Source organism: Apodemus sylvaticus, chromosome 14, assembly GCF_947179515.1.
Source record: "Apodemus sylvaticus chromosome 14, mApoSyl1.1, whole genome shotgun sequence".
In the NCBI taxonomy this organism is placed as follows: Eukaryota; Metazoa; Chordata; class Mammalia; order Rodentia; family Muridae; genus Apodemus; species Apodemus sylvaticus.
The window spans coordinates 48883127-48903958 of NC_067485.1; the positions used below are offsets into that span (position 1 = coordinate 48883127).

The 20832-nt window shown below is 34.6% G+C and overlaps 1 protein-coding gene across 4 annotated transcripts in view; it reads left to right on the top strand.

The window, feature by feature from the left end:
- Window positions 1-20832, top strand: part of Cdk13 (cyclin dependent kinase 13) — a 91039-nt gene that overhangs the window by 53251 nt on the left and 16956 nt on the right. For all 4 annotated transcript variants that reach the window (XM_052157114.1, XM_052157117.1, XM_052157116.1 and 1 more), the window contains exons 6-9: window positions 6347-6536; window positions 7738-7794; window positions 18150-18251; window positions 18348-18425. In XM_052157114.1, the coding sequence (XP_052013074.1) occupies window positions 6347-6536; window positions 7738-7794; window positions 18150-18251; window positions 18348-18425 (427 nt within the window). The remainder of the gene's footprint in view (window positions 1-6346; window positions 6537-7737; window positions 7795-18149; window positions 18252-18347; window positions 18426-20832) is intronic.

Genomic DNA, 20832 nt, shown 5'->3' on the forward strand with positions numbered 1-20832 from the left:
CACCTGGCTGGAGATTGTGATAGAAATTGGTTTTACAGCCTTGGGTCCCAAAGCAGTTAATCCCCACTCCCTCTTTGTATACACCAATCTTTTTGCTTTTCTCTGTGATATTATATAACCATTTCTCTCTTCCTTTCCTCCTTTCAAATCCTACCATATATCTTCAGGAAAAGGTCTATAGTTTTTAGTAACTGTTGAGGGAGAACTTCTCACTCATTATTGCATCAAATATTTCTTCTGTTTCTTTCTCTCTTTTATTCTTTTAAAGCCTTGAAGGAGTGTTAACATTTGTGATGGTTTTATGGTCCTTGGATGTTCTGCATTTTTTTTATTCTCCCACCCCAGCCCTCTGTACACATTTTGTTCTGAACATTGCTATTCACACATCTTTGTACTCAGTGATCCTTTCCTTGGATTTGTTTGGTAGATTTGTTGAGCCTTTGTTTTCCATTTCTTAAAAAGTGAAAAATTTTACTTTACAGGTGCTTTTTTCTTCCTTCCTTCCTTCCTTCCTTCCTTCCTTCCTTCCTTCCTTCCTTCCTTCCTTCCTTCCTCCCTCCCTCCCTCCCTCCCTCCCTCCTTCCCTCCCTCCCTCCTTCTCTCTCTCTCTCTTTCTTTCTTTCTTTCTTTCTTTCTTTCTTTCTTTCTTTCTTTCTTTCTTTCTTTCTTTCTTTCTTTCTTTCTTTCTTTCTTTCTTTCCTTTCCTTTCCTTTCTTTCTTTCTTTCTTTCTTTCTTTCTTTCTTTCTTTCTTTCTTTCTTTCTTTCTTTCTTTCTTTCTTTCTTTCTTTCTTTCTTTCTTTCTTTCTTTCTTTCTTTCTTTCTTTCTTAGAACAAAACCTTTAGCATAGACAACCAAGAAGAGGTAATAGAGTTTAGTTTTACTTCATTGATTTCCAAAATTAATAGACTGACTAATATATGTAAATATAAGCTCCAAAATATAGGACCCTTTCCATGTAGAATAATGAAATAATAATAGGACACTGGTAAGCCCTCCTACCTTTTTCAGACACTTACAATGTATTCTCACGTGCTGACTTGATTTTGCACAAGAGAAGAACACAAAAATCATCATTGTCCATATCATACAGCAAGCAAAAAATATAAATTCATAGGGTTTCAGATCAGTATGGGACACTAAAAGACATTCTTTATTTCTGGTAAATTTCCAACATTGACTTAATTCTTAGCACTTCTATTTCTCTTCATATAGTGCCCATCTTATTATTTATTTATTTATTTATTTATTTATTTATTTATTTATTTATTGAGACAGGTTTTCTCTGTATAGCCCTGACTGTCCTGGAACTCATTCTGTAGACCAGGCTGGCCTTGAACTCAGAAATTTGCCAGCCTCTGCCTCCCAGAGTGCTGGGATTACAGGTGTGCGCCACCACCGCCCAGCCACAAAACTTGTTCTTAACAGGATGCTTTGGGCAGTGATTCTCAACCTTCCTAATGCTGTAACCTTTTAATATAATTCCTCATGATGTGGTGACTCCCAACCATACAATTATTTTAATTACTACTTCACAACTAATTTTGCTACTGTTAAGAATAATGAGGTAAATAATCTGTTTTATTATTATTTTTTTAAGTGTTCTTAGGTGGCCCTTATGAAAGGGTTGCTCAGCTTCCAAATGGGTGATGGCCCGTGAGTTGATAGCCACTGTCCTGGGCATATTGTTTTTCTTTTTCCTGACTTTACTGGAGTCACAATACACTTTTTTTTTTTTTAATGAGCATTTTGGCATAGGGCTTTAGTGATAAAAATTTATCTGTCTGTTTCTCTAACTTAGAAATAGTAGTCACATTTATTTCTTGTCTTACTACTGTTTTGTGCTGTTAACTGCTGGTTAGGGGTATTTTCCTCCATTCTCACCATAGGGAATTACTTTCAATAAATAGTTCTGTTTATATTTCTTAGTTCTATAATTGATATATTTGCGTTTTATGTTGCTGGCCATTCTTTGGATTCTTTTTTTTCCTGCTATATCTGGATAGGTGTTTAGTTATCCTACCACCACTTACTGAGAAGATCATCTTACTGAGTGAAATACATTTTTGTGTTCTGTCCCTCTATTTCCTTCTGTCTGTTTTTTGGGGGGAACGGTGAGGGTGTTTATTTATTTATTTATTTATTTATTTATTTATTTATTTATTTATTTTTAAAACACCTGTTTGTTGGGTATGTTAAGTGTGTGGAAGCCAGAGGTTACTATCAGGTCTTCTTAAATTGTTCTCTACTTTAGTGTTTGAAACAAGATTTCTCATTGTCAGCTAGTCTGGCTGGTCAGTGAACTATAGGTATCGGCTTCTTTCCTGCTTCCCAACAATGGAATTAAAGTCAGTGCCCCTGTGCCTTGCACATGTGTCCTGGGGATCTGGAATCAGGTCCTCATGCTTGTCACTTAAGCTATCTCCCAGCATCACAGATTCTACTGTAGAATACTGGGAGTATTCTACTGTAAAAGTTTAGTGTGTACTTGGAATCTGTATTTTGATTCGTAAATTACATAAATTTTTTTTAAAGAATTATTTATTTTATGTATATGAGTACACTATAGCTGTCTTCAGATACACCAGACGAGGGCATCAGATTCCATTACAGATGGTTGTGAGCCACCACGTGGTTGCTGGGAATTGAACTCAGCACCTCTGGAAGAGCAGTCAGTCCTCTTAATCGCTGAGTCATCTCTCCAGTCCTTACAGAAATTGCATTATAATTAAAATTTTTTAAAATAGGAATATAGAACCATTCTTTATATATCCCTTTTCTCTTTCAGATGCTTTTGTTTGTCATTATTTTCCCGTATGTTATACATTATAGAGAAAAAAAACTTTTACTGATTGTACTTACTTGTTGATTTTGCTGTCATAAAATATCCGGGTAAAAACAAAGGGGGAAAATAGTTTATTATTTGGTTTACAGTTCCTGAGGGAGTGTGGTCCAGCACGGTGGGATGGTGTGACATGGCTGGGGAGGCAGAGTAATCCATCCATGGTGGGATGGTGTGACGTGGCAGTGGGAGGCAGAGTGATCCATCCATGGTGGGATTGTGTGACGTGGCAGTGGGGAGTCACAGAGTGATCCATCCATGGTGGGATGGTGTGACGTGGCAGTGGGGAGTCACAGAGTGATCCATCCATGGTGGGATGGTGTGACGTGGCAGTGGGGAGTCACAGAGTGATCCATCCATGGTGGGATGGTGTGACGTGGCAGTGGGGAGTCACAGAGTGACCCATCCATGGTGGGATTGTGTGACTGGCAGTGGGGAGTCACAGAGTGACCCATCCATGGTGGGATTGTGTGACGTGGCAGTGGGAGGCAGAGTGATCCATCCATGGTGTGACGTGGCAGTGGGGAGTCACAGAGTGATCCATTCATGGTGGGATTTTGTGACGTGGCAGTGGGGAGTCACAGAGTGATCCATCCATGGTGGGGATGGTGTGACGTGGCAGTGGGAAATTGGGCTTTTGCATAATTTACAAATCAAGTTGGGAAGATAGGCATTTTTGTTCCTGTGCCCTTTTTATCTATGTGTTTTCTGTATTAAAAGGGAATTTTCAAAAAAAATTATTAGCTATTATTAATGGATTCTATTTTCTCTTTTAACTGGTAGCCAGTATCAATGACTATTGTATATTATACTATTTTTCTACCTTTTTTTACTCTTCCTGATAATTTTCCATTGAACTTTATGGTTTCTGAGAATGGAATAGCATCTTGTCTTATTTCAGTTCCTAGGCTTCTCGGTCATTGCTGTTTGATAGAAATAGAATAGGAAGCTTTCTATTTCAAATTAAAACGTTATTAAATGATTGTGTTAAAAAGTGGAACAGATGAAATTAATCAATTTTAATAACTTCTAACTCAGTGTGTAGTAGATAATTTCAATGTACAATCAACTTATCATAAATTATTAAATGATTTTGTTTCTAAATTTGTGAGTGTGTCTGTGCACATGTGTGCATGTGGATGCTCATGGAAGCCAGAAGAGGATGTATCCCCTGGAGCTGTAATTACAGACAGTTGTCAGCCACTTGATATGAGTATTGGGAGTTGAACTCAGTTCTACAAGACAACAAGGACTCTTAACCACTCATCTCTCTCTAGCCTGTTATATCCATTATTATCATTTATCATTAGTAGTAGTATTATATTTCTGAGACGGAGTCTTGCTTTATAATTACCAGTTTGGCCTTGCATTTGAGATTTTTCTGTCTGTGCTTCATGCCTCTGTACTTAATACCTAACTCAGTGGTAGTGTATTACTGAGACATTTTATATTTGTTTTATATTAAGTATTGGAAATCTGGTGCATGTTTTATACTTAAAACAATGTTTAACTAAGCCGTAAGTGCTCAGTAGCTACCTATGGGCTCCTGGCTAATTCTGGGCTATGAAATTGGAAAGAAAATGTATCTTGTAAATATTTATACTATGTTTCCACCATACACCTGTGTTATGTAATATTGTATACTCTTGAAATCTTTATTTAAATGCTGTATTGCTTTGATGTGTGCATTTGTAGTTGTAATGAGATTAAGTATCTTTAATGTTGTTTTGGACACAGACCTTGTTTTGAATATTGGAGGTTCCATTTACCCTGATGCAGAACTGTGGGTGACTTTGAACTTCTGATCCTTCTCCATTTACCTTTAAAGTGTTAAGGTTACCTGCATATACCACTGTATCCACTGGACATCCATTTTGTTTGTCATCTTGTGCTATGGAATGAGTTTCTTTTGTACTGGTTTATAATGCCTTCTTTTATAGTAAGGATATTTACTTTGTTATATTGTGGACAGTATTTCCCAGTTGTCTTTTCCCTGTTCTATATTGTTGTCTAGTGGTAGTCCTGAGTCACTATTTAGTGGAACCTGTTAGTATCATCTGTGATGGTACTGCTTATCTCCCTGTGAATTAAAATTTTATCTAAATGAGTTTTTTCTGTTACTTTATTATTTATTTAAACTTAATGTTTCTATGATTAATGGGTAAACATTTGTAATCTGTTTTCTGGTGTGTATTTTATTTCACTGTTCTTTCTCTAAGCATGACAGGGCATATTAATTTCTTATATGGCAAAATATATTTTCAGCAGTGTTTGGATGATGATCAGATACAGTTTCTTCAAGGTGAATTTTACAGTTCTTTTGTCAAGTTAAGTGCCCAGCCTCCAGGCAAATAATAAAACCTAACCACTATTTTTTAATTGAAATTACGTTATAGTATTTTCTATTTTGATGTTTAATTCTTGTTACAATTTATTTCTAGTCATTTGTATTTTTCTGTTACTGTAGTATTATTAAAAAATTTTTTGTGAGCGTGTTTGCTCATGTGGAGGAGGCTGGAGAAGGATGAAGGCTGACTTGCTACCTTCGTGTAATTTTTGCAGAGATAGGTTGTATTGACCCTGAAGCTTCTTACATTTTACATATTAACATCTACACAGGAAATTAGTAACCATGAAGATTTTTGTTTCAATGTCTAGCATTTTCTTGTTAAATATGCCTGGTTCTTGTCTTCAGAGAGGTACTATAATAAATTTTTAAAAGGCATCCTTCTATTATGTCATTTTTGAATGTTCTTTGCTCTGTTCAAAGTTCGGAGCTGATTGTGGATTGTTGAGTCTCTTCTTTAGCATCATACTGGTTTTTCTCTTCACACATGATGACATAACATGGCTTTTGTTTTTCTTTTTTTCTTTTTCAGTTTCGGTTTTTCAAGACAGGGCTTCTTTTTAGATAATGGCTTTCCTAGAACTCACTCTGTAAAGCTTTGCTTGATTGCAATGTTTGTTTATTTAGCTTTGGATTCAATTTGTGTAAGTTTTATTTAAGAGTTTTAAACACTAAACACTGGTTGTATCAATTTGTAATTTTATGCTTTCAAATATAGTCTTATATAAACAGATTTAATATAAATCACCTAAAGATAACTTTGGTCTTTTGGGCTTATACTCTTATATTAAAAGCAATTCTTTGTACAGCTTTTTAATATCCTTTGAACCCTTCAAATTTTATTCAGTTTTTTTCTGAAAAACAATTTGATATACGGAAGAATTTAATCAGATCAAAAACTATAAATAATGTGGAAATTAGCAGAGATGATCTGTATCATAATGGCTCTCATTAGAAGAAAACTGCTTTTGCTGTTTTCTTGAGACTTGGTTTTTGATACTAAGTTCTGAGAGGATAAATGAGTCTTATAAATAACGACAAAGTAGTTATTTTTCAAGGGTCAATTCCCTTATACCAGTATTTTATCAAAGTCATTTGAACCTCTACAGAGATTGTAGGAATAAAAGCCTTTAATATGGTAATTATTCTCATTTTTAGGTGCATTTTACCTGGTGTTTGAATATATGGACCATGATCTGATGGGACTGCTGGAATCAGGCTTGGTTCATTTTAATGAAAACCATATAAAATCTTTTATGAGACAGCTCATGGAAGGCCTGGATTATTGTCATAAGAAGAACTTTTTGCATAGAGATATTAAATGTTCAAATATCCTTCTAAATAATAGGTATGGATATGAAACTTTTGTATTTAAAGTGTTAATGTAATATGTAACTTCCTATAAATTCAGTTTATTCTAATTTCTTGGGTAAGGAACAGCAGTCAGTTAATAATGCTTGTGCAGTTGTTCTCCAGTAGCTCCAGTAATGATTTGCAATGCACACATGTCATTTTTATTGGGTAGTCTTCCAGGTAATTTGAAATGAATTAATCTAATCATGAATAATTTAGGTTATGTACAGATTTTACAAAACAATTTTTTTTAAATTTTATTTGTAATGGATGAGTTTTGATTGAATGTGTGTCTGTACACAATGTCTACAGTGTTTGTAGAAGCTAGAAGAGGGTGTTAGCTCTGTTAGAACTGGAGTTATAGATGTTTGTTAGCTACCAAATGGGTGCTGGGAACAGAACCCTGGTTTTCTGAAAGAGCAGCCAGCATTTTTAGCATTCTTTATTCTTATCCTCACCTCCAAGTATTAGATTTCTTTACATGTATTTTTAAAATATTTATATAAGGTTTATGATAAATATTTTCAGAAAGAGCATAATTCTAGTATTATTCTTGTACTTTGTACTATTTTTAAATTTTGAATAAAACATGCACCACCTGGTTTTAAATGGTAGAAAATAATTTGTGCACCCTAACCTTTTAAGAGCTAGAAAACTAAACATAAATTTCAAATAATGTGATTTAGTTCTTGGGCACAATTTAAATAATTACTCCTACACCTAGATGTCATTTGAGGTACTTTCCTAAGGAACTGAAATGTCACCTGAGGTGCTGTTACACTAGCACCACTAAGTGTGGAGGGCCCTGTTGGATGTCTAGCTTATTTAAAATGTAAATGTCGTATAAATAGTTGGTACACTATTATGTAGGAAATACTAACACACAATTGTACATCTTCAGGACAATATAGTCCCTCCAGTTGTTTTGATCTATATCCAGCTGAATCTGAAAATTAAGAAAATATTGATATGTATGATTAAACAGGCCCATAATGACAATAACAAACAAAGCAAAATACTAATTGTATCCTGTTCAATTTCGCATTAGTTAGCCTTGCCTGAAGTATTAGCAGTATAATGAGAGAATTTATGTGTTTTTGTTTCTAATGTGTTTTCATTGAGCCCTGGAAATATAAGTATATATTATCAAATTTATGGTAGATTAATGCTTTTTTATTTTGTCTTATTTCTACCAGAGGACAGATAAAACTTGCAGATTTTGGACTTGCTCGTTTATATAGCTCAGAGGAAAGGTAAGAGTATCTTTTAAGAAATTACTGTAAGCACCAAGTTCCGTTTTAAAAGCTATATTTAGAGTTTTAATTTTTTAAATTTTATGTGTATGAGTCTTTGGCCATGTGTTTGTGTGTTCACCATACACACATCATACACACATCTTGTACCTGTGGAGTCAGAAGAGGGTCTTTGGATCTACTGAAACTGGAGTTATAGAAAGTTGTGAACTACCACGTGGGTTTTAGGAACTGAACCTAGGTTGTCTGAAAAAGCAACAAGTGTTCTGTTGGGCTGTCTTCTAGCCCTTAATTTTCTTTTTGTAATTTAACATTTATGTTTCATAAATAATAATTGAAAAACAACTGGTTTGGCTGTCTTAATCTTACAGCGTTGTTTTCAATTTTTAAATAAATTTGATTTTTAAGTGGTAGATAAATCTTCTCTTAAAATGTATGACTTTAAATATGAGTTCAATGAACTTTAAATTTTGAAAATTAATAAATTTTTAGTACAGACCAAGACATGAAGGATTTTAGTTGTGTATTTAATAATAAAGTTTGGTATATAATTTGTAAATTGTACATTAAATTTTATACCTTTGTTATATTATTTTAGACTTCACCATTTTTGTTTTACTTATATCTACAGTAGTCTGTTTTTTTCCAAACTGACTGGAACTATTTAAACAAACAATTGTGAGGAAGTTCAGAGTATAAGATAGAGACAGATGGAGCTTCTTTGGCTAAAGTTGGGGTTGTGTATCTGACCGTCTCCCTTTGTGTCTGGTTGTAAAGAATTAATACAGACTTTCAAAATAAAATATTTTGTTAAAATAATGATTCTATGTAAATAAACTGTGGGATTAATTTGACTTAATAAATTAGTATAGCCGATTCCTTTCTAGCTTTTATTTATAAATTTGTTGAATTAAAATTTTTTGTGAATTAAATAATATGCTTTTTAAAAATTATTTTTAATTGGTATATCAAGTTATATTGTATATAATACATTGTTTTGAACTGTGAATAACATTGTAGAATGGCTAAAGCAAGCGAATTAGCCAATGTCTTATCTCAATTTTTTTAGCTGGTGGCTAGAACACTTAAGATTTGTTAATTTTCAAAAAGACACTGAATTATTAGGTTTATCAGGTTGTTTGCTAAATATCTTGAACTCAGTCCTTTCATCTAACTGAAGATTTTATATTTTTTGAACAACTCTTCAACACACACTTCAACACACAACTCTTAGCAATTACATTCTTGACTTTATTTTTTTGAATTGAACTATGAGATAATATGGTCTTTGTCTTCTGTGCCTGGCTTATTTACTTTCAGTACATTAGGTACATCATATTGTTATAACATGTAATAACATATATTATTTTTTATGAAATATTTTATTAGTATTTTTTTCATATACTGTATTTTGGTCATATTCTTTACACTCCCCCTCTCCCAGATCCTTCCACCTCCCTATCTATCCAAATACATGAAATTCTAATGTCCATATATACCATATTTTCTTCATCAATTCTTATGTTGTTGGACACATTCAGTTGTTATTGTGAAGGACTGAATGACTTTAAGGTATGTGTTGACAGGGTCAAGGAGCTATAGAGTTTAGCTTTTTAATTGTATAAAATAAAGCAGAATCTCACAATATAACCCAAGATGGCCTTGAACTCGGAGATCCAACTACTTCTACATCCCAAGTGTTGAAATTAAATATGCACACCTCTGTGACTGGGGCTAAATTTTTAAATATTTCTACCATATAGTAATTTATCTTTTGGGAATTTGTCAAGAAGATGGTCTTAATACTACTTAGTCTAAAACTTCACTTGAATAATAATTTTTAAAAGTTTAAACTAATTGGGTTATTTGGGGGAATTTGGTTAATTAATTTATTCTATTTTTGTAATCTCTTGATATTTCAGTCTAATTCTATTGTCCTTGATGCAATGTAACTATCAAACTTGAATGAATGGCTTCCATTCTTCTTACTTTCTTATGTTTCATCCTAATTTATTAATCTTTTACAGCTAATAAGTTATTTATTGAAGATATCCCCATGCATTTGGAATAGATGTTCCAGACAAAAAATATTGTATACACTGTTATCTTTTATAAGATAACACTTTTATAAGTGTTATCTTTTACACTATATATATGTTGTGTGTGTGTGTGTGTGTGTGTGTGTGTGTGTGTGTATACACATATATATATCTTAAAGTTAATGCATAGTAAATTCTTTTTTGGGGGCAATCAAATTAATGAGAAAAACTTTTTATCATTTGTTTTATAAGTAAACATACCATCTTTGAGGGAGTTGTACCTTTAGATATCACCCCCTTTTTGTGTTTCTTTGTTATTTTTATTAGATATTTACTTTATTTACATTTCAAATGTTAACCACTTTCCAGGTTACCCCATCGAAAATCCCCATCCCATTCCCCTTACTCCCCCCACCCCCTACCAATTTCCTGACTTGCATTCCCCTCTTCTGGAGAATCAAGCCTTCACAAGACCAACGGCCTCTCCTCAAATAGATGTCTGAAATGTGTTTTTAAAATTTGCTGGAGAAGTCCACTTTCCCACAGGACAAAGAAATATTTTGCACAAAAGTCAAAATTTACTGCTTTTTCTAGAGAAAAATTATAAGAACACATTTATTATTACTGTTTTAAGTTTGAAGAAAATAAATTAGTCCTAGATTGAGACTCTTTATTATCTTTGCATTACCCTTTAATCAGTTGTAAAATTCTGTTTCTTGAGGGTCTCACTGTGTAGCCCAGGTTGGCCTTAAACATACTTTATAGTTTAGCTTGGCCTTGAATAGGCCTTCTGATGGTACCTCTGCCACTCTACGGGGGTCACTGTGAGATCTTGGTTAAGCTAATTAATTAATTTCATGACTCTAAATGTTAAGATAGTGGATTTAGTATCTCCAAAGTTACACTGAAGGAAATGGCTCACTTACAGAGGGTCTCGGTTTGGTTTCTAGCAACCACATGAGGTGTCCCTCACTTTGATCTGGAACTCCAGTTCCAGGGTATCTAATACTAGCCTCTGATTTTGGCCTCCATGGGCATTAGGCGTGTACATGGAACATATACAGACATGCAAGCAAAACAATCACACCCTCAAAAAAGAAGAAAAATTTACAGCTTCAAATACTGGGCTTAAAGTGTTGCTCAGTGGTAAAGTCCCTGTCTAATGTGTTTGAGACTGTCAGCTCAACCCATAGAACTACCAAAACCAAAATGCTGCAAAGTTGTGGCTTGTAAAGTACTCAAACAAATGAACAAATACAAATACTATTAATTCTTTTAAAAGTTGCCATTATTAGGATAAAACTTCCTTAAATAGTAACCAAAGTCTGCTGTGTTTTTCTGTGATCCCATGAAAGGGGGAGAGGGAGAAAAGGGTTTTAACCCTTTTGCTAACACACTCTTTCCAGGCAGAACATGTTATAGTGATGCTGCCATCTAGTGGCTACTCCAACCTTGCCATTGTTCAGGGACTTGGAGAAATTATTCAGCATTATGGCTCATTGTTCTTTAATCTTGAATTGATGTCATTTTCAGAGATGGATTCAGTACTTTCCTTTTTTATGGTTTAAAATATCAAATATGGTTTTGAAAGAAGAGGACCCTGACCTGCAGAATGGTCCTAATGTGTAGCAGGGAACTTTGGGGTTCTTGGATAATGCTTATGTGAGGCTGGAAACCTTAAGACAAGAAAATACTACAGAGTGATACACATAACAGTAAATAGTATCCTTCAACAGTCTTTACAATGGAAGTCTTACTCAGATCGATGCCTTAATTGGAAAATCAAAATGAAAATGCAGTTCTTTCCTCATGTAAAGTGAGTGTCCTGCTGTCCCACCATTCTCCTGGAACCTACCAACCACATTTTCCCTACTACAAATCTAAATTTTCAGTGTTAATATGTTTTCATGTTTTCAAGCATATGTGTTTGTTGCACATCTCCATCAAAGTGGTGTGCATATCTCAAATTAAGCCATGCTACTTGCCATGTTTACTATGCCAGAAAAAATTACTTGAAGTGAAAGTCCTCTGAGATGGGTACAAGTTAAAATATATGACTTTTTGTTTGTTTACATCACCAGTACCCAGTAGAGTTAGGAAATAGAGCTGGAATTATTGACAGAAATACTGTTTTCTGTAGTGCTTTCTGGCCAAGTCCTTAGATCATACCTTGATCTTCTGAAAATATCTTTCGAGTAGAGAGCAGTAGGGGTCTCGCCAGGTTTTTAGACGCTATCATTAGGTAAACAACCTAATTCTGGTTGTTCTGGTACTTATTTTATAGCAAAGCTTTTCTTGAATGTAACTTATGTATTTTGTCTGCATGTATGTATATGCAACATGTGTATGTGCAGTAACCAAAGTGGTTAGAAGAGAGTGTTGGATACCCTGGCATTGGAGCTATAATTGGTTTGAGCTGCTGTGCAGGCACTGAAAGTCGGACCTGGAGTCTCTGAAGAGTTGACGGTGCTCTTAACTCTAGAGACATCTCCAGCCCCCAGATTTGTTGAATTTAACTGGCTCTGTCCTCCCAACTTTCCAGTCATAATATAGGTTTTAACTATAGTTTTCTAGAAGTGGATTAACAAATTATGATTTTTGTCACGTTTTTCCACAATCATGTTCAATTCTATTGTATTTAGGTAGTGTTTAAATAGGAAGCTAAAAATGAAAAAAAAATTGATAGTTACATTAAGGTAAAGGCCTTTTTAAAAAAGGATTTTGTTGTTGATGCTGTCCCACCAGGTACTACTTCACTTTTTGATATAATATCAGCTGCCTTTTCAGAAACTAATAAAAGTACTTATTCAAGGTACTGGTGTTAATTCCTAGTTAGTTTTAGGTTTATAAATCAAACCCAAAGCCATCATGGTTTGTAGATGAAGGTGCTTAATAGCAACTTGGAACTTGCTGGCTTTTAGACCCCTTTATTTCTGAAGTATATATAAAGTTTAGTTTTGCCATCTCCTAATAAGAACTCATTGGACTTACTGTTTTAATTTATTAACAGAGGGATTTTAATGTGTGTGACCGCCTTTGTTGGAATTTATTGCTTAGAACTTTAATTATGTAACTAAATTGAACCTTTTTTCAGTGCTATATCCATGAAGAAATAAAATTGTGTTATCATAGGATTTCCTAGTTCTTTGCCAGGTGTAAACAAGATCTCTGGGATGTTGGGAATCTGTGACCAGATCTGGATATTTTTTAGGATTCTGGATTTCTAATTATTTTTGCATTTGTTTGGATTATATCTTTGTACTACAACAATACTTTCGAATTTCTTGGGATTTAAAAATCTTTTTATTTCTAAACATAATTTCAATTTCATTTGCTTTGATCTTTACCCTTGTAAATATATCAACCTAATCATAACATAGAGTGTTTTCTTGTAATACTATATAAATTGTTCTTGGGTGATGTGGTTTGTGAAATTGGCTTTAGTGCTCTCCTAGCTTTTTTTTTTTGCTGAGTTTTGCTTTTATGATTAAAGTCTTTGTGTCTGCATACTTCTCAGTGTTTGCTTTTTTCTCATTAAATAGTAAAATGGAAAATGTGACATAGCATCCTTTTTGGAGGAGCAGAACCAGAATACCAACCTACTTTAAAAAAAAAGTCATTCTTAGGGAGTTAAGTCTATGACCCAGGCTGGACTAGAACTGCAAATCCTCCTATTTCTCAGCATGCTGAGTACTGTGATTTCAGGAATGTTCCATCAATTTACTTTGTTAAAAGAGTTTGTTTAGTTGGCCGGTGGTGGCGCATGCATGTAATCCCAGCACTCTGGGAGGCAGAGGCAGGCGGATTTCTGAGTTCGAGGACAGCCTGGTCTACAGAGTGAGTTCCAGGACAGCCAGGGCTATACAGAGAAACCCTGTCTCGGAAAAAAAACAAATCCAAAAAAACAAACAAAAAAAAAAAGAGTTTGTTTAAACCTTTAATAACACCATTAACTTCTTCAAAGGATTCTTGCTGCCCTCCTCTCTCCAATCCTCACCCCCGACTTTGTTTCTGTCTCCCTGCTCTAGAAAACGAACATTTGCTCAGCCATCTTAGGGAGCTAAAGAGTCAGTGTGGTTGATAGTAAGAAACATTTTATGGGTTTTATGTGAATAGTCATTGGAAACAATGTGTTTTAAAACTCATTTTGACTATGTTTTAAAAAGTAAGTTAATCTTGAAAATCTGGGAACAAGAACTATTAAAAAGCTGTTGCACTAAATTTTGATAAAATTATTATGGCTAGAACAGGACGATAGACCATGTGTAAGAAAGAGGCGAATTATTTCACAAGGGTCTCTACCGGAGAATAGTTAGAAACCATTACCTGTTGTAAAAAATCTGTTTCCATTTCTACCTATAAGGTTTCTGGTTAAGTAGCTGAAAACAGTTACAGTTAGGAGAGGCAAAACTATTGAAAAAATTTAGTAGTGACTTAAAGTATTATAATTTCTCACTTAATAATGTTAACTGATGGTTCCTTACCTCATTGTACCATTCCAACCAAAAGAAAAAAAAAAAGAAAAGAAAAAAGAAAATACCAAGTACTAGAGGGTGCTGTTCTCACTACTGCAAGTAGTACTGTTTTAAAGCAATTTTCAACAGCAATTTTTGATAGGACAGTTTGGATAGCCATCTTTGAAGAAATAAATTGGAATTAAGATTTGAAGGTAAAGAAAGAAAATTTAATGAAGACCCAGACAAAGAATATTACAGTAGGAGATTAGTTGATGGTAAGCACCCTGACGTTTAAGAGTCTGAAACTCTATAGTAGGGCCACAGGAATAAGATTCTCAGTGTATAGGCTTATTATAAGGCCAAGTTAAGTTTTATTTGCAGGTAGACATGACCTGGTTTTCTTTTTGAAATAAAATGTTTTTTAAAAGATGAGGTGAGAAAACCATTGAGTATAGTATACTGTTGAGGTAATGCATAAGCAGGAAGAATAGCAGCTCTGTCGCAGAAGTCATTAATCCTGACCCGGGGTTTCTAGCCCACCTTAGATCATTCAGACCCTGGATAAAAAAAAAAACACATACATCCTTTATATTTACAGTAAGCCCTAAACAGCACAAGAGCTTGGGGTGGGGGGTGGGGGCTTTAAAATCTACTTTTCTCTCTGTATCCTCGGGTTATTACTTATTATTAATTAGGTTTCTCCTGGGCTGCTAGTAACTCCAGTTGGCCAGCCCTCAGGGCCACACTTTTATGGCTCACTTAACCTACAGTGTTTTCTCCTGCATTACACTCAGTCTTTGGTTGTTGCTGTTGAAATTGTAAAAGTGTTGCTGCATTTAAGATGAGTTTGTTGATTCCTGGCTAGATATGATGGCATACCTCTCATCTTAGCACTTAGGAGGCTGAGACAGGAAGATTTTTTAACTTTGAGACCTACCTGTGGGTTACCTTGGAAGACCATGCTCATTCCCCACCCATAAGAGCAAATGCCCCTGGGTGTTTTCCTGTAGCAGCTAGGTAGGTATTAAACAGAATGATCAACATTTTTCATGACTTTAAGATTTTCTTTCTTGTCTCAAAAAATACTACAGATTATAGTATGAAAGAAATTACTGAATATTTTATTATGTTTTGTTTGAGAAATTTAAGTATTTTAAATCTTGCTTCCTTTACATGAATCTAGATAGGAAACAACATAACCAAATCAATCTACCTGAACACACCTCTCCAAGCTCTGGAATTCCTAAGATTCTATAGAAGAAACACATTGAAATACATCACCAAACAAGCAAAAGTGTCTGGCAGAAACTAACATTTTAGAAATATTTAGAAAACAACTGATAAATACTTTGTGGTACATTTAAAACTATTATTTTGTATAGTTTTGTGTTTAATCATCTTGCAAATTGACTATTCTAAATTTGATAAAGGTGGCTAACCAAACTTAGAGCTAAAAATGACTATTAATAAATTACATTAAATTTGATATATGGCATGTAAACTAATCTTGTTTAAACTTTTCTTTTAAATAAATTTCATCACTTAAATATTTGTAGTTTCTCTATACTTTATTTTCTAAATTTAAAAATTAGAGAGATTTGCATTAATTTAAATATTTCTTTGAGAGTATAGTTAATTTAGTTTCAGTCTTACAACATAGGCTTAAAGTGCACATAGTTCCTTGAAACAATTTAAAAGCTAGTTCTCAATTGTTTTTCAAGCTTTCTTCCCCTATCCAGAAGATTCATATGTCACCTTATGTTACATTTATGTGTTGGCTTTATGTTTGGATTCATGTTAAAGAATGTTTTGACTTTTGTCTTAGGAGAGTTTAAGAGAGTGGAAACAAGTCAAGATTAATTGTTGAAAGTGGAGACTAGATTTATGTTGGGAGCTCTTTTGCCGTGTATGAAATAATAGTATATAGTTAAGAAAAATTGAAATACTTTATATTATATGAAGATAAGTGATACCAGGGAATAAGCAAAGTAAATTTACTAAGTCAAGTATACTCAATTTTCATTTGCGTTATAGACATTTTAGCCAGATGTGGTGATACATGCCTGGCTTCCAGCACTTGGGGTCAGAGTTAGGAATGTTGCTGAGACTCAAGGTCACTCCATCTACAAAGCAAGTCCCAGGACAATCAGGGATGGGGTAGTGAGGCTTTGCTTGAAATTAAACCAAACAAAAAAGCCTTAGATTTGTTGGTCATAGTTTGGTCAGTGTCAACAGAAGGTTTTTTTGGCTTTGGAAACACTGTGATGTTATTGGTGCTCAAATTATTTAAAGAAATTCGGCCAGGTTAGGGCGGAGTAGTTCAGGTACATCCTAGGCTTTCTGGAGCCTTAGACCTGTGGTTGCTAAGCGAAAGCTGCTGGGTTAAATTACGGGCATTGTTTTTTCTTCTCCCCAAATGAATCCGATTGACCCAGTCTCAGGTGAGTGAATGGGCTTTTCTGGGGGAACTTCCTGTTTGTCTTTGTTATTTGGAAGACATCTAAAAGAATAAGGTTAATAAGTGATCTAAAGATGTAATCATTCTGAAGTCTGTACTTTAAACCATTGGTCACAATTCGTTAGGATCATCTTATTCATATGAATCATAAAGAAAGTGACTATTATCTGAGGTTTAGAAATACTTTGCTGCAGCTGGGCAGTGTCTTTAATCTTCAGCAGCCTGGTTAAAGAGCAGGTTCCAGGATAGCTAAAGCTACATAGAAAAACCCTTGGAAAACAAAAATCAAAAAAACTTTGCTACTGAATTTTGTACTGGAGGATGGTCAGACTTAGTGTTATAAATTGGCTAGATTTAAATAACCTCTGTTTATATATATTCTCTTTGTAGTTCTCTGATAAAGCACTGTACCTGTAGCTTGTGATTCTGTGTAGTCTAAACCACAAATAATTATATAGTCAACATCTTTATTTTTACAAATCAGAGTGCATCCAAATGTGTTAAATATTATCAAAGATATGCCTAATTAAAAACTTTTGCTAGGGGCCAACTGTGGTGGCACCCACCTTGATTCCTAGCAACATGGAAGAGGCAAGAGGATCTCTGTGAATTCAAGGCTAGCCTGGTCTTCACATCAAGGGCCTATCTCATCAACAAACAGCAAACTTTTGTTAGGGACTCAGGTAAAGCACTTGCCTAGCATATGAGTGTTTTTCGATTCACTCCTCAGACCCAAAACAAAACCAGGCATTGTATTAGGTAATCTCAGTTTGAACTACAATGTCTTTCTGTTAGTTGGTCCTTTATGAATTACTAATTTTTAAAGTTTTTATGTAAAGGAAAAAAACATTGCTTAGTAATTGAGTTGGTGAGTGACTTCTCTTTGACCAAATTACAGTTAACAGCTAACTGCTTATTTTTAACTCACATGTTCAGGGAATTACTGCTGCTTGCCCATGCATTTTATGATTAGTTAATCAAAAGATTATGGAGTTGCTTTGATTATAAAAAATAGTATTTTTTCCATTAATTATTTATTCACTTTACATCCCAATATTTGTCCCCCCTCTCCTCCCAGTCCCACACTACTACAGCTCTTCCCCCTTTCCCACAGAAAGGGGAACCCTCTTAGAACTAGGTGCATTTTTTTCTGAGCCCCAGCAAGGAAGCCAAGTTAGGGGAACAGGATCCACAGACAGCCCCTCCTCAGTTATTGTGGGACCCGCATGAGTAATGAGCTGCACATCTCCTACATATGATCATAGGTCCAGTCCATTGCCAGCTTTTTGGTTGGTGGTTCAGTCTTTGGGAGTCCAAAATAGTATTATTGAGAGAATCTCTTAATACAACAAATGCTAACTTTAAAGAGGCCTATGATTTTTGTTTTTGTTTTTGTCTTAGTCGCCCATATACTAACAAGGTCATTACTTTGTGGTATCGTCCACCTGAACTGCTTTTGGGAGAAGAACGATATACACCAGCCATTGATGTATGGAGCTGTGGGTAAGATGGATGCATTTTCTTAGGGCACTAAAAAGTTCTGTTAGTGAATTAAAATGAGAAAATTTAGATAATAATGGCTCTATTTTTCTCTATTAGATGTATCCTTGGTGAACTCTTCACTAAAAAGCCTATCTTTCAAGCAAACCAGGAACTTGCCCAGCTAGAGCTAATAAGGTAAGCTGCTGGTGATGTTTTGGGAATGGATGTCTTCCACAGGTATTGAACTCATTTCAAACTAGACAAACTAGAGGGCACTCGTTCCAGTAAAATTAAGGATCTTAAAGATGTTTTATTTTTCCTTTTTTTATTTTGATATTATTTACTTTGGTGACATGGATTAAGTCAGAGAACTTAGTCTCTCATAGGACTGAGAAGGAAGAGAATAATGAGAGGAGAGAATGCTGCATGATTAATACTTTCTGTGTGCACACATGATAAGTTTACATGTAAACAGTGCATACTAGAATATATGTATATACTTATCAGCATATGCCATTTTTTGGTAGGCTCTTAGGATATAGCTTTCAAACAGTTAGTTTTCTCTTCAGATTGCATTTTAAGAGTATTCTTTTCTCTATTTGCCTTTTTTCTTCTTTTGTCTGTTCCTTTTCCTGTCAAGATGGGATTTCATATTCTAGCATAGGCTAACCTTGAACTCTCAGAAGTTCTCCTGCCTTAGTCTCCCCACGCTGGGATTACAGGTATAAGTCATCTCATCAAACTTTAAATAAATATAAAGCAACAGACAGGAATCAGAGACGGATTCCTAACTTCATCTTAGAACTATGAAGGATATCATCTAGAAAGAGAACTTTATTCAAAGAAGAAAGTCCTAAGAGTGGATATTCTGCCTATGGGGAAGTTCATTACAGTATCAGAGTTTGGCTACCCCATAGGCCCCCAGCCCTCCAGAAGAGGCTTCAAACTTTAATATTGTTCTTTTTTGGGGGTCAGATCTTTTGCTATAGAGCACAGCAAACAAAAGTGTGTTAGAGCCTCTTCTTTTGGGTAACATACCTACAGTCAGAAGTACCTTATCCAAGTCCAGGGCAATCAGTTGCCTTGTAAAATGAAAGCATATGTACTAGACTTAACCCATGGGAATCTACCCATGGAACTTTCAATGAAATTACAAGATTCTTAGTCCATTTCATTTTTGTTATTGTCTGAATAACACAGACTAGATAATGTAAATAGAATAAAGGTTGTTTAGCTCATGATTCTAAAGGCTGACAGGCCAAGATTGAAAAACTGTGGATGGCAAAGTTCTTTCAGTTAATAGCAACTCTGCGAAGTCCAAAGGTGACCTAGGAACAACAGGTAAAGCCACACAACGAGGCTAGCTTTTATGATAGAGATGGCCTTGTAGTAGGTAACTCATTAAGTTTCCAATGCATGACATTTAAAGAACATACAAAAACAAAGCAGGAATGGAGTTTACCCATTATCTTTCATTTTTGATATTACGGGCAAGTGAACTAGAATCTTGAGGAACTGATACTCCCCCAATTTTTCATTGTTAATTTGAACATTTATAAGCATTAGTTACATATTAGAAGATACCAAAAATGATAATTCCCAAAGAATGAAATAGCAGAATATATGCTCTAAATAAAATAGAATAAAATTAGAATGCAAAAATGAAGTTTGCATTATGAATCGAGCAGTAGGGAAGGTGGAGGGGATAGATTGTTCAGTGGGTAAAGCTTTGCCATGAAGCCTAGTGAAGTGAGTTTGACCGTGAGGACCAATTCATCAAAGCTGTTCTCTGCACATGCCTACCATAGCAGTTGGACATACCTGCCAAGCATACATACACATTGGAAGCAGTAGATTAAATATTAAGGTGCCATAGCTCAATCTTTGCTGCAATTCAGTCTTGTGCAGTATACTGATGTTTGGTCAGCCACAGGCTGCATGGATAGTGGTGATCCAGTGAAGGTAAAAATTGCCACCAGCTAATGCTATCATAGTTTCTTTATGTAGTAATGCATAAGTGGCTTACGGTTTGGGATGCCCTCTCTACTGAGCTAGTCATTATTAAGCGTAGTACACATCATCGTGAAGTACACAATACTCATAAATGGTAATAAACTCCTGTCTTACTGGCTTACTTACTGTACTTTTTATTCTTACATGAACAAAGGATTAGCCTAAGTACATTTAAAGTGCTTTTAATATTTGCTTTTGAAATGCAAAAAAAAATAAAGATAGCAAAGTGAGGTATCTGTATATTCTCTTTAATGTGATAACCTGTAAGCCTGTTCTTTGTTTCATTGTTAGTCCTGATTTTGTTGGCTACTAGTCCTAGTTAACATAGTTAGGCTTCAAGGTACATATTACTGTAGCAGTTTCACCTGAATTATTTCAGTTAAACTTCCTGCAACTCAATACCTTCTATTTCAGTGTAAAAAATTTATCTAGGGTCTTTCAAGTGATAATTGGAAAAAGTCGAGCTTTGAATTAACATTCTGTTCATGTAAGAAATAGGACTTCTGAAACTTTTTATATAGGATGTACAAATAGTAATACTTTACAAACACAATTTATAAATTTTCTATATTGAAATTTCTGAGGGAGA